The sequence below is a fragment of the Eulemur rufifrons genome, chromosome 24 (assembly GCF_041146395.1).
Source record: "Eulemur rufifrons isolate Redbay chromosome 24, OSU_ERuf_1, whole genome shotgun sequence".
Lineage (NCBI taxonomy): Eukaryota > Metazoa > Chordata > Mammalia > Primates > Lemuridae > Eulemur > Eulemur rufifrons.
The window spans coordinates 13,425,233-13,439,013 of record NC_091006.1 but is presented as its reverse complement, the minus strand read 5'-3'; the positions used below and the strand labels follow the sequence as shown (position 1 = coordinate 13,439,013).

Genomic DNA, 13,781 nt, shown 5'->3' with positions numbered 1-13,781 from the left:
ACAAAAATAGGAAAAAAATCCTAAAATTCATACGGAACCAAAAAAGAGCCCAAATAGCCAAAATAATTCTGAGCGAAAAAAAACAAACAAAGCTAAAAGTATCAACTACCTGACTTTAAAATATACTATTAGTCTGTAGTAACCAAAACAGTGTGGTAATGCTATAAGAACAAACACCTAAATCAATGGAATAGAATAGAGAATCCAGAAATAAATCCATATATTTACAGCCAACTAATTTTTATAATTTTTTTTTTTTTGAGACAGAGTCTCACTCTGTTGCCTGAGCTAGAGTGCCGTGGCATCAGCCTAGCTCACAGCACCTCAAACTCCTGGGCTCAAGAAATCCTTCTGCCTCAGCCTCCAGAGTAACTGGGACTACAGACATGTGCCACCATGCCCGGCTAATTTTTTCTATATATATTTTTAGTTTTCCATACAATTTCTTTCTAGTTTTAGTAGAGATGGGTTCTTGCTCTTGCTCAGGCTGGTCTCGAAAACTCCTGAGCTCAAATGATCCACCAGCCTCAGCCTCCCAGAGTGTTAGGATTACAGGCGTGAGCCACCGCGCCCGGCCCAGCCAACTAATTTTTGAAAAAGAAACAAAGAACATACAATGTGGAAAGGACACCCTCTTCAATAAATGGTCCTGGGAAAACTGGATATCCATATGCAGAAGAATGAAACTAGACCCCTATTTCTCACCACACACAAAAGTCAACTCAAAGTGGATCAAAGACTTACACTTAAGGCCAGAAACTATAATACTACTATAAAAAAAAAATAGGGGAAACACTCCAGGATATTGGTCTAGGCAAAGATTTTATGGCTCAAATCTCAAAAGCACAGGCAACACAAACCAAAATAGACAAATGGAACTATATTAAACTAAAAAGTTTCTGTACAGCAAAAGAAGCAATCAACGGAGTGAAGAGACAGCCTGTTGAATGGAAGAAAATGTTTGCAAACTATTTATCCAACAACAGACTCACAGCCAGAATATAGAAGGAACTCAAACAACTCAACAACAAAAAACAAATAATCTTGGCTGAGAACAGTGGCTCATGCCTGTAATCCCAGCACTTTGGGAGGCTAATGCAGGAGGATCACTTGAGGCCAGGAGTTCAAGACCAGCCTGGGCAACATAGTGAGAGCACATCTATATAAGAAACTTGTCCTTTTTTTGCACCCTTCCTTTGCTGCAACAGTGGGTCTGGTCATCATCTGTGGTGTTTGTATCATGCGCTCTAAACCTATATCTGGCTCTTGCCCTATAATCCTATCTTTCTCTCCTTAATAAACCTCATTTTCATGCTTGCCTGAAGAAAAAAAGAAATTTTTAAAAATTAGCTGGACACGGTTGTGCACACCTGTAGTACTAACTACTTGGGAGGCTAAACTGGGAGAATTGCTTGAGCCCAGGAGTTTGAGGTTACAGTGAACTGTGATAGTGCCACTGCACTCTTGCTTGGGTGACAGAATAAGACTCTGTCTACCTAAAAAGATAGAAACAAACAAAAACAAAATATCTCATTAAAAAGTGGGCAAAGGACCTGAATAGACATTTCTCAAAAGAAGACATACAAATGGACAATAGGTATATGAAAAAATATTCAACATCACTAATGATCAGGGAAATGCAAATCAAAACCATGATGTGATATCATCTTACCCCAGTTAAAATAGCTACTATCAAAAAGACAAGAAATAGCATATACTAGCAAGGATGTGGAAAAAAGAGAAGTCGTCTACACTATTGGTAGAAATATAAATTAGTATAAGCATTACGGAAAACAGTATGGAAATTTCTCAAAAAACTAAAAATAGAACTACCATAAGATCCTGCAATCCCACTACTGGATATTTATCTGAAAGAAGGGAAATCAGTGTATCAAAGGGATACTTGCACCCGCATGTTTGGTACAGCACGATTCACAATAGCCAAGGTACAGAATCAGCATAAGTGTTCATCAACGGATGAATGGCCAAAGAAAATGTGGTCTATATACACAATGGAATACTATTTGGCCATAAAAAAGAATTTAATACTGTCATTTGCAGCAACATGGACAGAACTGGAGGTCATTATATTAAGTGAAACAAGCCATGCACAGAAAGACAAATATTGCATATTCTCACTTATATGTAGAATCTAAAAAAGTTTGTTGCCCAGGCTTGGTGGCTCAAGCCTGTAATCCCAGCACTCTCGGAGACCAAGGCGGGAGGACTGCTTGAGCTCAGGAGCTCGAGACCAGCCTGAGCCACCGCGCCCGGCCTAATTATTTTTAAGAGACAGGCTGCGGCTAGGTTGCCCAGGCTGGTCTCCAGCTTCTTGTCTCAAGTGACCCTCCTGCCTCAACCTCCCTATTCCCTGGGATTACAGGCCTGTGGCACCATGCCCAGCTAGTTTTTGACCTCTAATACACAGCATGGTCATGACAGGTAATCATAATATATTATATATTTCAAAATTCCTAAAAGAATAGATTTTAAATATTCTCACCACAAAAATACAGTAAGTATGTGAAGTGATAGATATGTTAATTAGCTTGACTTAATCATTCTACAATGTAAACCTATATCAAAACATCAAAATGTACTCCATAATTATATACATTTTTGTCAATTAAAAAGAAAATGAAAAAATTGCAGTAAAATATACACAAAATAAAATTTATCATTTTAACCATTTTAAAGCGTACAATTCGTTGGCACTGAGTACATTCAGATTGTTGTGCAACCATCACCTCCCTCCAGCTCCAGAACCTTTCTGGAAACCGTACACCCATTAAACAGTCACTTCCCATTCTCCCCTCCCCCCAGATCTTCCTACCCCAGCAACCGCTGATCTACTTCCTGTCTCTATAAATTTGCCTCCTCTGGACATTTCATGTGAAAGGATCCTGCAATATCGTCTGGCTTTTGTCACTTAGTATAACGTTTCCAGGTGCACCTATGTGGTAGCAGGTCTCAGTGCTTCATTGCTTTCCATGGCGGAATATGATTCCATTCTATGGACAGACCCCATTTTGTCCATGGTGTTTTTTATTTGCTAGTTAATATCCAGTCCCTAAGCCTTTGGGACACTGGCGGTTGGGCAGTGCAGACCCTCAAGGTGCCCGGGGCCCCTTCCCTTTGACTCAGAACAACCCAGACCCTCTCAGTGCCCAGGAGGGGGAATGGGAGTGGGCTGGGGCCAAGAACCTGTCTAGGGGATAGAGGAGGCAGGCAGGTGACAAGGCGAGATTGTGTGATCCAAGGTCCACGCTCCTCCCCCTCTCCAGTGTGGGTTCCATGATTCCCATAGACCTCACTTACAAAACCCAATTCAAAGACAAAATCCTTGAGAATTTCAAGATGGCAGCCTCAGAGCATTAAACCCCAACCTCCTTCTGAGTGCCAGGTCTCGTACAACTGCCCCGCTTCTCACCATGGAGCTGGGAGCCTGCTGTGGGCGTCAGAGATGCCCCGAGACAGGCAGGGCAACTCAGTGCCTTTGGGGAGCCGGGGGGGTCCCTGGGTATGGGGGCACTCGAGAGTGAGGCCCCTGGGGGCAGGAGCTGGCTGTTCATGTTCTCCTTGCCCTCAGCCTGATGTTGGCCTGGAGAACGAATGAATGAATGAATGAATGGGAGCCTGCATCACCTCACCTGGGCCATGGCTCCCTGCTGTCCCCCGAGGGTACCCTGCTCGGGCTCCCGCCCATAAGGCTGAGCCAGGGTGGCCTCCCTGGTTTGGGGCAGGTCCTCACGGCCCCTGCCCTGATGCTTCTCTCTCAGAAAGGAGAAGTCGGGAGAGGGGACCTGTGAGGACATTGGCGGCTCCTGAGGTTCCTCTTCTGTGAGTGGCCACTGCCCCTCCCCCAGACCCCCTGTAGGAGCTTCCTTCCCAGACAGGCACACCCAGGAGCCAGAGGTCCCCGGGCAGGCCCAGCCCCTCGGAGCTGGAGATGCTGCTTCTGTCTCTGCTGCTGCCCGTGCTGGGGGCGGGTGAGTGGGTCAGGGGCCGGGGGTCCCAGGTGGGGTCTGGGACAGCAGCTCAGCCTCTGTCTCCCCCCAGGCTCTGTGCAGAAGGATCCAGGTTACGACCTTCAAGTGCAGGAGTCGGTTTCAGTGCAGAGGGGCCTGTGTGTCTTCGTGCCCTGCACCCTCTCCTACCCCCGGGATGGTTGGAGCGACTCTACCCCAGCTTATGGCTACTGGTTCAAAGAAAAAGCCAACTCAAAGACTGCTGCTCCAGTGGCCACAAACAACCCGAACCGAGAGGTGGACACGCTGACTCGGGGCCGCTTCCAGCTCCTCGGGAACCCCCAGAACCAGAGCTGCTCCCTGGTGATCAGAGAGGCCCGGTGGGGAGACGCAGGAAAATACTTCTTTCGGGTGGAGAGAGGAAGCCAAGTAAAATATAATTTCAAGAACGTGTTCTCTCTGAAAGTGACAGGTATGGAAAGGGGTGGGAACCCCCAGGGGACGGGTGAAGGGCTGAGCAGGGAGGGCTCTCAGGCCACTAGGACCCCCTCTCTGCCCCAGCCCTGACTCAGGAGCCAGATGTCTACATCCCGGAGACCCTGGAGCCCGGGCGGCCGGTGACAGTCATCTGTGTGTTTAACTGGACCTTCGAGGAATGTCCAGCCCCTTCTTTCTCCTGGACGGGGCCCGCCCTCTCCTCCCGAAGACCCACCACCTCCCACTTCAGCCTCACGCCCAGACTCCAGGACCACAACACCAACCTCACCTGCCGAGTGACCTTCTCTGGAAGGGGCGTGGGTCTACGGAAGACCGTCCTACTCAGCGTGGCCCGTGAGTGTGGCGTGGGACTGTGCGGTGTGCGAACAGGCCCGGTGGATGGGGAGGCGGAGGAGCCCCGCGGGGCAGCCAGCGGCTCCGAGCTCAGGAGGGTCCACGGAGAGGAAGCCTCGGGGTCCAGGATGCGGCCTCAGCCCTGGGAGGGGGGTGGGAATGGCGTGTGCTCTGGCGCTGGCTTGTCATTTCTCTTCACCAGGCTAGTCACACTTTCTTTGCCCTGCGGGAGTTATTAGCACTTTTGGGGAACAAAACATCCCTCCCTGAAACCCCCTCACAACCTTGTTGCAGACGCCCCCAGAGACCTGGCTGTCAGCATTTCCTGGGACAACGGGCCAGGTACTGAGGTCCCTTTGGGTGGGGCGGGGCCAGTCCTCTTCGGGGGTGAAAAGACTTTGGGGGTGAGGCTGAGGGGACGTGCTGTGCTGCTCCCTGCAGCCCTCGTGTCCTCTCTATCTCTCTGTCTCTCTGTCTCTGTCTGTCTCTGTCTCCAGCCCAGCAGCCCCAGGGCACCGTCCCACGTGTGCAAGCCCAGAAAGGCCAGTTCCTGCGGCTCCTCTGTGCTGCTGACAGCCAGCCCCCTGCCACGCTGAGCTGGGTCCTGGGGGACAGAGTCCTGTCTTGGTCCCACCCCTGGGGCCCCAGAACCCTGGGCCTGGAGCTGCCCGGGGTGAGGGCTGGGGACTCAGGGCGCTACACCTGCCTAGCAGAGAACAGGCTTGGCTCCCAGAACCTCAGCCTGGAGCTCTCTGTGCAGTGTGAGTGTGACCAGCAGGGGCCTGGTGTCCTGGAGGGAGAGGGGGAGGGGCCAGGGTCAGGTCAGGGCCCCAGAGCTCTGAGGGGGCTGGGAACCCAGGCCTAGGGGACCAGGCCTTCTCACCCTTGGGCAGTTGGTGTGTGAGACTCAGTGGGTGACTCAGGCCCTCCCATCCCATCCTATCCCCAATCTCAGTCTCCAGGGACCTTCCCTTTGCCCCGAGGGAAGCCCCTGGACCCACTAGAGCGGTACCCTGTGTTCATGCAGATCCTCCAGAGAATCTGACAGTGGTGGTGTCCCAAGCAAACAGGACAGGTAGGAAAGCGGGACAGAGGGACCAGGACCTCTCAGATCCAAATGGGTGGCCCAGTGTCTGGGGATCCCCAAGCAGGAGGGTCCCTGTGCCCTCAGGAGGGCATCCATTCTGCCTCTTCCCTTCCCTAGTCCTGGAAACCCTCGGGAATGACACGTCCCTCCTGGTCCTGGAGGGCCAAAGCCTGCGGCTGGTCTGTGTCACCCTCAGCAATCCCCCAGCTACGCTGAGCTGGGCCCGGGGGAGCCAGACCCTGAGCCCGTCCCAGCCCTCAGACCCTGGGGTCCTGGAGCTGCCTCGGGTCCAAATGGAGCACGAAGGAGAATTCACCTGCCACGCCCAGCACCCCCTGGGCTCCCGGCACGTCTCTCTCAGCCTCTCTGTGCACTGTGAGTGGGGAAGGGGGGTGCGTGGGTGCCAGGAAGGAGGCCCCTGTTGAGTCCTGTCCTCTGTCCCCACAGACCCCCCGCAGATGCTGGGCCCCTCCTGCTCCTGGGAGGCCGAGGGGCTGCGCTGCAGCTGCTGCTCCCGAGCCCAGCCGGCCCCCTCCCTGCGCTGGTGGCTCGGGGACAAGCTGTGGGAGGGGAATGGCAGCCAAGGTTCCTTCAGGGCCACCCCCAGCTCAGCGGGACCCTGGGCCAACAGCTCCCTGAGCCTCCAAGGGGAGCTCAGCTCCGGCCTCAGGCTCAGCTGCGAGGCCCACAATGTCCACGGGACCTGGAGCGGCACCGTCCTGCTGCTGCCAGGTCAGGGCCCCGTGGGGCTGAGGCCCCGGGAGGGAGGAGCGTGGCCCGGGCTGCTGGAGCTCGGGGTGGGGCGGGCGGCCAGGTGGGACACAGTGGGGGCAGAGGCCCTGCTCCTGGGCTGCAGGGGGAGGGAGAACCCCAGAGCTCAGTGGGGGTAGGGGGCACGAGGGTCCCGGGGCTCGGAGGGGCATCACCCTGCGCCCCTGGTCTGCAGGGAAGCCAGAGCCCCAGGGAGGATTCGCGCTGGGGGCCGTGGTGGGGGCTGGTGTCGCCGCCCTGCTCTCTCTCTGCTGCTGCCTGGCCTTCCCCAGGTGAGTGTGGTCGCTGGAGGGCGGGGAGTGCAGGGCGGGGAAGGTGCGGGTCCTCAAGGCCCACACAGTCCTGGCTGCAGGAACCTGGGCAGGGCAGGGGTCGGGAGAACTGGGGCTTGGGCCAGAGGATCAGAGCAGGGCTCTGTTCCCACCTCTGATCCCACCACCCGGGAGGGTCACCTGTTCCCATCGTGAAGTCACCTGGTTAGATGTGTCCTCACTTCCATGGCCTTGGTGGCCTTCTAGTGCTTTTCAGCAGGGGGGCAGCAGTCACCCCAGGCTCTGAGCCAGCGGGTGCTGAAATGTCCTGTCCCCCTCCCTCAGGGTGAAGACCTGCAGGAAGGAAGTACCCTCTGCCCTGGGTCCCGTCTCCCAGGTGAGTGAGGAGCCCACTGTGCACCAGGGTCCCATCTGTCTACATCCCACGGAGGCCACATTCCAATTGGTGACTTAGAGGATCATCATGCCCCAAATAGGCTGTGTCGCCTGGGTCCCCATCAATGCAGCCCCCAGTCCTGTGACCTGGAGTCCACCCTTCCCCACTGTTCCCCATCTCCGCCACCGTGCTCAGCTCCAGTGGACCCTTCCTACCCGGTCCCTCTCTTCTCTTCAGACCCCTGATCCCCTTGCCCCTCCTTGCTGTCCCTCCTCAACGCAAGATAGCAGAGAGGTCCTCCCAAAATAATTATTGTCCACCACAAAGCCCAGGCTCTCCAAGACCCACCCTAAGATTTGATAATTCAGGAGGACGACAGCACTCAGCGGAAGTGTCATAGTCATGGGGATAGCGTATAGTTTATACCGCGGACAGGCAGAGATGACAATCAGTGACGGGAAGAGGTGCATGGGGCAGGGTCTAGGAGAGAGCACACCTGTAGCTTCTGGTCGTCCTCTCCCAGTGGGGTCACACGGACAGCACTGAATTCCGCCGGCCACAATGTGGGACAGCGCTCACAAAGCACTGCTAACTGGGGAGCTCGCCCGCGCCTTGGTGTCCCGGGTATTTACTGAGGGTTGGTCACATAGGCGTGGGGCACTGTGTGGCTGACAATTCCTCAGTCTCCAGACCCTCCAGAGTCAAACTGAGGCCACCTGGCCATAGACTGTCTGGCCTGGCTATTGTTCCCAGGTGAACAAAGATATTTCCGTCAGGCTGATATTCCAAGGGCTTTCTTTAGTTAGAGATTGTCTAAGTAACCTTTGTTTGGGCAAGGTAACTCCTTTACTGCACAGTTATGCTTTCTTTCTTGGGCTCACAGCTCAATTTCAAAATTGTATTTGAATAACTGACCCCTTGCGGTCCCTGAGTGCAGCCCAGGTCTGAGCAAACTCCTGTCCTTCTCACACCACCCCATTCCTATGCATCCTATCATAATTTGCAATTAGATAGTAACTTCATTAACTGTTCCTTACTGCCTGCTTCTCCCTCCACTCTGCAAGCTGCATGAGGGCAGGTTTGGTGTCTGCTCAGTTCCCCTGAGTGTTTAGGGGCTGGCACAGGGGAGCCGCTCCATACGGCGGCAGGCACTGGAGTCAGACCTGGCCATGAGTCTTGGCCTGACCACTAATTAGATGTGTGGTTGGGGGCATTTACTTTGCCTCAGTTTCTCCACCTGGTAAACAGGATAATAGTGTCTCCCCAGTGGATTGCTGTGAGGATTTTATGAGACCGGCAATCAATTGCCAAGGGCCAGGCGTTGTTACTGCCAAGTATTTGCTGAATGAATGTATGAATGAATGGAGAATGAGGGCCCAGCCAGCGTTTATGGAATGCACAGATGAGATTCTCAATGCTTGGTTTCCGGGTCCACCTGTGGATCTTCCTTGCTGTCCCCCAGGCACCATCATCCTAATTTGACCCCCCTTTTCTCTCCTCCATTTAGGGTGACAGGCAAGAGCCGCCTGAGGCCATCCCCACCTCAGAGAAGGAGGAGGAGGAGGAGCTCCATTACGCCTCCCTCAGCTTCCATGGGCTGAGGCCCCGGGAGGCTCAGGACCAGGAGGCCACCAGCTTCACGGAGTACTCAGAGATCAAGATCCACAAGTGACAGCCTGCGACCTCCAATAAAGCAAGGGCTTCTCTGGGGAGGGAGATGTCAGGGACAGATCCTGAATCACAGTTCTCCATGTAAACAGGAGACCAACTAGCGTATGGATGGGCGTATGGGCGTCTCACTTGTGCAGGCAGAACTGGCCTCAAATTTCAGCCCCAGCCCCCACTGAGAGCCTGAGTTTGAAGACTGTACTGTCAGGGACCACCTCTCTAGTTTGTTACTGGAGAAGTTTCTGTAAACGCGCAGAGCACCAGACACCAGGAGGAGGAGGTACAGTGTGCTCTGGAGTGAGAAGCTGGCTCTTGATGTCACCTTGTAGCCACTGCTGTTTAGCACAGATGATCCTTCTCCTCCTTTGTGAGAGAAACAAGGAGAGAACGCAGTTTTAGTGATTCCCATTTTCACATTTAAAAAAAAAAAAAAAAGTGCCTGAGTTTCTGAGTTTGAGCAAGTTATTTTACCTCTCAGTGTTCTCCTCTGTAATTGGACACAATGAGCCTAATTCACAGGGCTCTGGTGGGGCAGAAAGGAGATGATTAACATAAGGCATCCAGCACAGGTGTCTGCAGAGAGGCCTCACCCCACACACCTCTTCCCAGAACAGCCCGCCTCTGCCCCGCCTGCTTCCTTCCCCTCCACTCTGCAGGTATTTTTTCCAGACTTTTTGAGGTATAATTGGCAAATAAAAATTGAATATCCTTACTGTGACCCTTACGATGTTTTGCTATATGTATACATTGTTAAATGATGACCATGAACTAGCTGGCCATCCCATTCCACCACCTCCATAGTGATCACTTGTGTGTGTGCGAGATCACTAACCATCAACTTTCTTGACAAAGTTCCAGTGTGCAATACGATACTGCTAACTCTAGTCATTGTGCTGGACAGCAGACCCCCAGAACTTACTGATCGTGTAACTGGAAGTTTCTACCCTTCGACCAACACCTCCCCATATCCCTCTTCCCCTAGCCTTTGCCAACCATCGTTCTTATTCTGCCCTCTGTTTCTATGAGTTTGACTTTCTTACAGTTCACATATAAGTGAGATCATACAGTGTTTGTCTTTCTCTGTGTGACATATTTAACTTAGCATAATGTCCTCAAGGTTCATTCACGTTGTTGCAAATGACAGTTCTTTCTTTCTCTGGCTAGATAATATCCCGTTGTATGTATGTATGTTTGCGTGGGAGTGTGGGTGTATACAGTTGGTACTTGACCAGCACAGGTTTCACCTGGGTGGATCCACTTATACACAGATTTTCTTCTGCCTGTGCAACCCCTGAGACGGCAAGACGAATCCTTCCTCTTCCTCCTCCTCCTCTTCCTCATTCGACTATGGTCTGAGAAGATACTTGACATGATTTTGATTTTTAAAAATTCATTGAGACTTCTTTTGTAGCCTAATCTATGGTCTATCCTGGAGTATGTTGTATGGATTGGTGATAAGAATGTATATTCCACAGCTGTTGGATAAAATTTTCTATAAACACTGGTTAGGTTCACTTGGTCTAAAGTGCAGTTTAAATCTCATGTTTCTTTGTTAATTTTCTGTCTAGATGATCTATTGAATGCTAAGATTAGAGTGTTGAAGTCCCCAACTATTGTTGGAGCCTATCTCTCCATTTAGAGCTAATAATATTTGCTTTATCTATCTGAGTGCTCTAGTGTTGGGTGCACAACATATGAGTATTTAGATTGGTATCTTCTCTTGCTGAATCGATCCTTTTGTCATTCTATAATGACCTTCTTTGTCTCATTTTACTGTTTTTGACTTAAAGTCTGTTGTACCTGATATAAGTATAGCTACTGGTTGCTTTTGGTTTCTGTTTACATGAAATGTCTTTTTCTATCCTTTTACTTTCAGTCTGTATTTGTCTTTATAGGTGAAGTGAATTTCTGTTAGGCAGCATAGAGTTGGGTCATGGTTTTTTATCCATTCAGCCAGTCTATATCGTTTAAGTGGAAAATTTTATCCATTTACATTCAAGGTTATTATTGGTATGTGAGGACTTATTCCTGTCACTTCCTTAATTGTTTTCTGGTTATTTTATATATCCTATATTCCTTTCTTCTTATCTTCTGTTCATCACTGTGCTTGGTGGTTTTCTGTAGTGGTAACATTTGTGTCCTTTCTCTTCCTCATTTGTGTGTTTGCTCTACCAATGAGTTTTATACTTTCATGTGTTTTCGAGATGGTAGATATCATCCCTTTTCTTCCAGGTGTAGGACTCCCTTCCACATTTCTTACAGGGTTGGTATAGTGGTAATGAATTCCCTCAGGTCTTGCTTGTCTGGGAAAGACTCTATTTGTCCTTCAGTAAGGAAGTCTAACTTTGCTGGGTAGCCGGGGTTTTTCCCTTTCAGTACTTTGAATATATCATGTCATTCTTTCCCTATCTGTAAGGTTTCAGCTGAGAAATTCATCCTTAGTCAGATAAGGGCTCCTTTATATGTGACTAGATGCTTTTCTTTTACTGTTTTTTAGAATTCTCTCTTTGTTTTTGACTTTTGACAGTTTGACTATAACATTCCCTCGAGAAGACCTTCTGGGGTTATATCTATTTTGGAATTCTGAATGTCTAAATCTCTTACTAGACTTGGGAATTTTTCAACTATTATTTCATTAAATAGGTTTCCTATGCCTTTGTCCTTCTCTTCACCTTCTGGAACACCCAAAATGCAACTATTTAGTCACTTTATGGTGTCCTATGTGTCACATAGACTTTGTTCATTGTTTGTTTGTTTGTTTAGAGACAGGGTCTCGTTATGTTACTGAGGCTGACCTCAAACTCCTGGACTCAGGTGATCCTCCCACCTCAGCCTCCCAAGTAGCAGGGACTCTAAGCATATTCCCCATGCTCTGCTCTGCTCACTTTTTAATTTTTTTAATTTTTTAATTTTATTTATTTGTTTTTTTTTTTTTTTTGATCTGACTAGGTCATTTCAAAAGACCTGCTTTCAGGTTCTGAAATTCTTTCTTCTACTTGATCTAGTCTATTGTTGAAGCTCTTGAAGGTATTTTTTATTTCATTGAATTGTTCAGTTACAGGATTTCTGTTTGGTTCATTGTTATGCTATCTACCTTTTTGGTGAATTTTTCACTCATATCCTGAATTATTTTTTGATTTGTTTGTATTTTTTCTGGGTTCTCTTGCATCCCTCTGAGTGTCTTTGATATCGATATTTTGAATTCTTTTTCTGGTATTTCATAAATTTCTTCTTCATTGGAATCTGTTACTTAGGAATTATTGTGTTCCTTCGGATGTCATATTTCCTTGCTTGTTCAAGTTTCTTGTGTCCTTCTGTTGATATCTGTGCATCTGGTATTACAGTCACTTCTAATTTTTTGGACTGGCTTTCACAGAGGAAGACTTTTTCCTGAAGATGTATCTATGGCGTTAGATGGGTACGGCTCTTTAGCTTTGGTTCGGGGTGCATGCAGTAGTGTAGTCCCCATGCGATTTCTTCAGCTGTAAACAACATCAGTAGTGTCTGTTATTTCCTCAGTGGCTTAGGCTGCAGTTGTTAGTAGAGACCATGGTGAGGCTTTGCTAGGGATGGGGATGCCAGGTGGGTCAATCCTTGGGCCCCAGTGGTGGCAGAAGCAGGCCAAGCATACCTGTCCTTGGGTCCAGGTGGTGTAAGCAGGCACTGGTGTTGGCAGGTCCAGGAGGGCTGATTCTTGGGCCTCCAGGTGGCTTGGTTGGGTGCCAGCAGTGGCAATGGTTGGCTGGATGGGTGGGCAGGTCCTCGATTCCCTGGGCAGCATGCGTGGCATGGGTGATGGCAGTAGCAGTGGCGAGACAACCCTCACCTTCCCAAGCAGCACACACTGGTGTTAGCAGTGGCTGAGACAGCCTTGATGGGCCAGTCCCCAGGTCCCCAGGTAATGAATGTGGGCGTGTGCCAGTCATGGTGGTGATGGCAGGCTGGGTTGGCCCATCCTGAGGCCCTCAGGAGGAGTATACAGAGGCCGGTACTGGTGGATGTGGCAATTCCCAGGCACCTGGGCAGCAGGCCTGGGCGTTGGAGGGGGGTGGCGCAAGGCCGGGCAGGCCCTGTGGTGGTGCGCACAGGTGCAGGCTGTGGTGGGCAGGGCGCAGCATTCCCCACACCCCCAGGCAGCATGCCTTGGGTGGTGGCAGCAACAGCTGTTGGCACAGAGAGCCTGTCCTTGGGGCATGTGCAAGTGCGCTGTGGCCCTGTTCCTGGGCCAGGGGCAGTGGGGTCACTGCCAGTGGCAGCAGCAACAGTCCTTGGTTTAGTCTGTAATCTTCTGCCATAATAAACCATAACCATGAATCTATAGCTTTTCTGAGTTCTGTGAGTCCTTCTAATGAATCATCAAATCTCAGGATGGTCTGGGGGATCCCCAAAACAGCCCGTTCTCCTCCTCAGTCTACGGTACAGGAAGCCACTGTTTCTCTATGTGAGCGAGACGTTGCCCAGCTGGGTCTGTTGATTCTCTCGACGGGAGCCCAGCGGTCTCAGTGCCGCGCGCCCTGGTGGATGCGCAGTGTCCCGCCCAACAGGCCTTGATCTTGTCTAAGATGGAAAGTTGCTGACCAAGAAAACTGCTGAGTTTATCATAAAAAAAGGGAAATGGGATGATGTCCCCCAAAACCACAGAGAGAAAGCATCAGTTCCTCCTCATCTTTCACCAAGTCCTCACTCTACTTCCCAAGTACTTGGTTCTCAAACATGAGGTGATTTGTCACTTTTCAGTAAATGGTCCCAGGTTGTACCACAAGGACACAATCACCCACAGCCCAGCCAGGACTCCACGGAGAGCAGCC

At 50.4% G+C, this 13,781-nt stretch overlaps 1 protein-coding gene and 1 non-coding gene across 3 annotated transcripts; both read left to right on the top strand.

The window, feature by feature from the left end:
- The first annotated feature begins 3,934 nt into the window (after positions 1 to 3,934).
- Positions 3,935 to 9,653, top strand: LOC138374333 (sialic acid-binding Ig-like lectin 11). Of its 2 annotated transcripts, XM_069457066.1 has the most exons (11): positions 3,935 to 3,989; positions 4,060 to 4,440; positions 4,530 to 4,799; positions 5,094 to 5,141; positions 5,297 to 5,560; positions 5,827 to 5,874; positions 6,004 to 6,261; positions 6,334 to 6,618; positions 6,833 to 6,929; positions 7,254 to 7,305; positions 8,813 to 9,653. In XM_069457066.1, exons 1-11 carry the CDS (start codon positions 3,950 to 3,952, stop codon positions 8,975 to 8,977), a joined length of 1,908 nt encoding a protein of 635 aa, XP_069313167.1. In that variant the 5' UTR covers positions 3,935 to 3,949; the 3' UTR covers positions 8,978 to 9,653. The 2 variants fall into 2 exon arrangements, with proteins under 2 accessions (XP_069313167.1, XP_069313168.1); XM_069457067.1 differs by lacking the exon at positions 6,334 to 6,618.
- LOC138375223 (small nucleolar RNA U3) lies at positions 9,166 to 9,376 on the top strand. Its single transcript, XR_011231471.1, has one exon. It is a non-coding gene; the product is annotated as a small nucleolar RNA U3 (small nucleolar RNA).
- Positions 9,654 to 13,781: the final 4,128 nt, after the last annotated feature.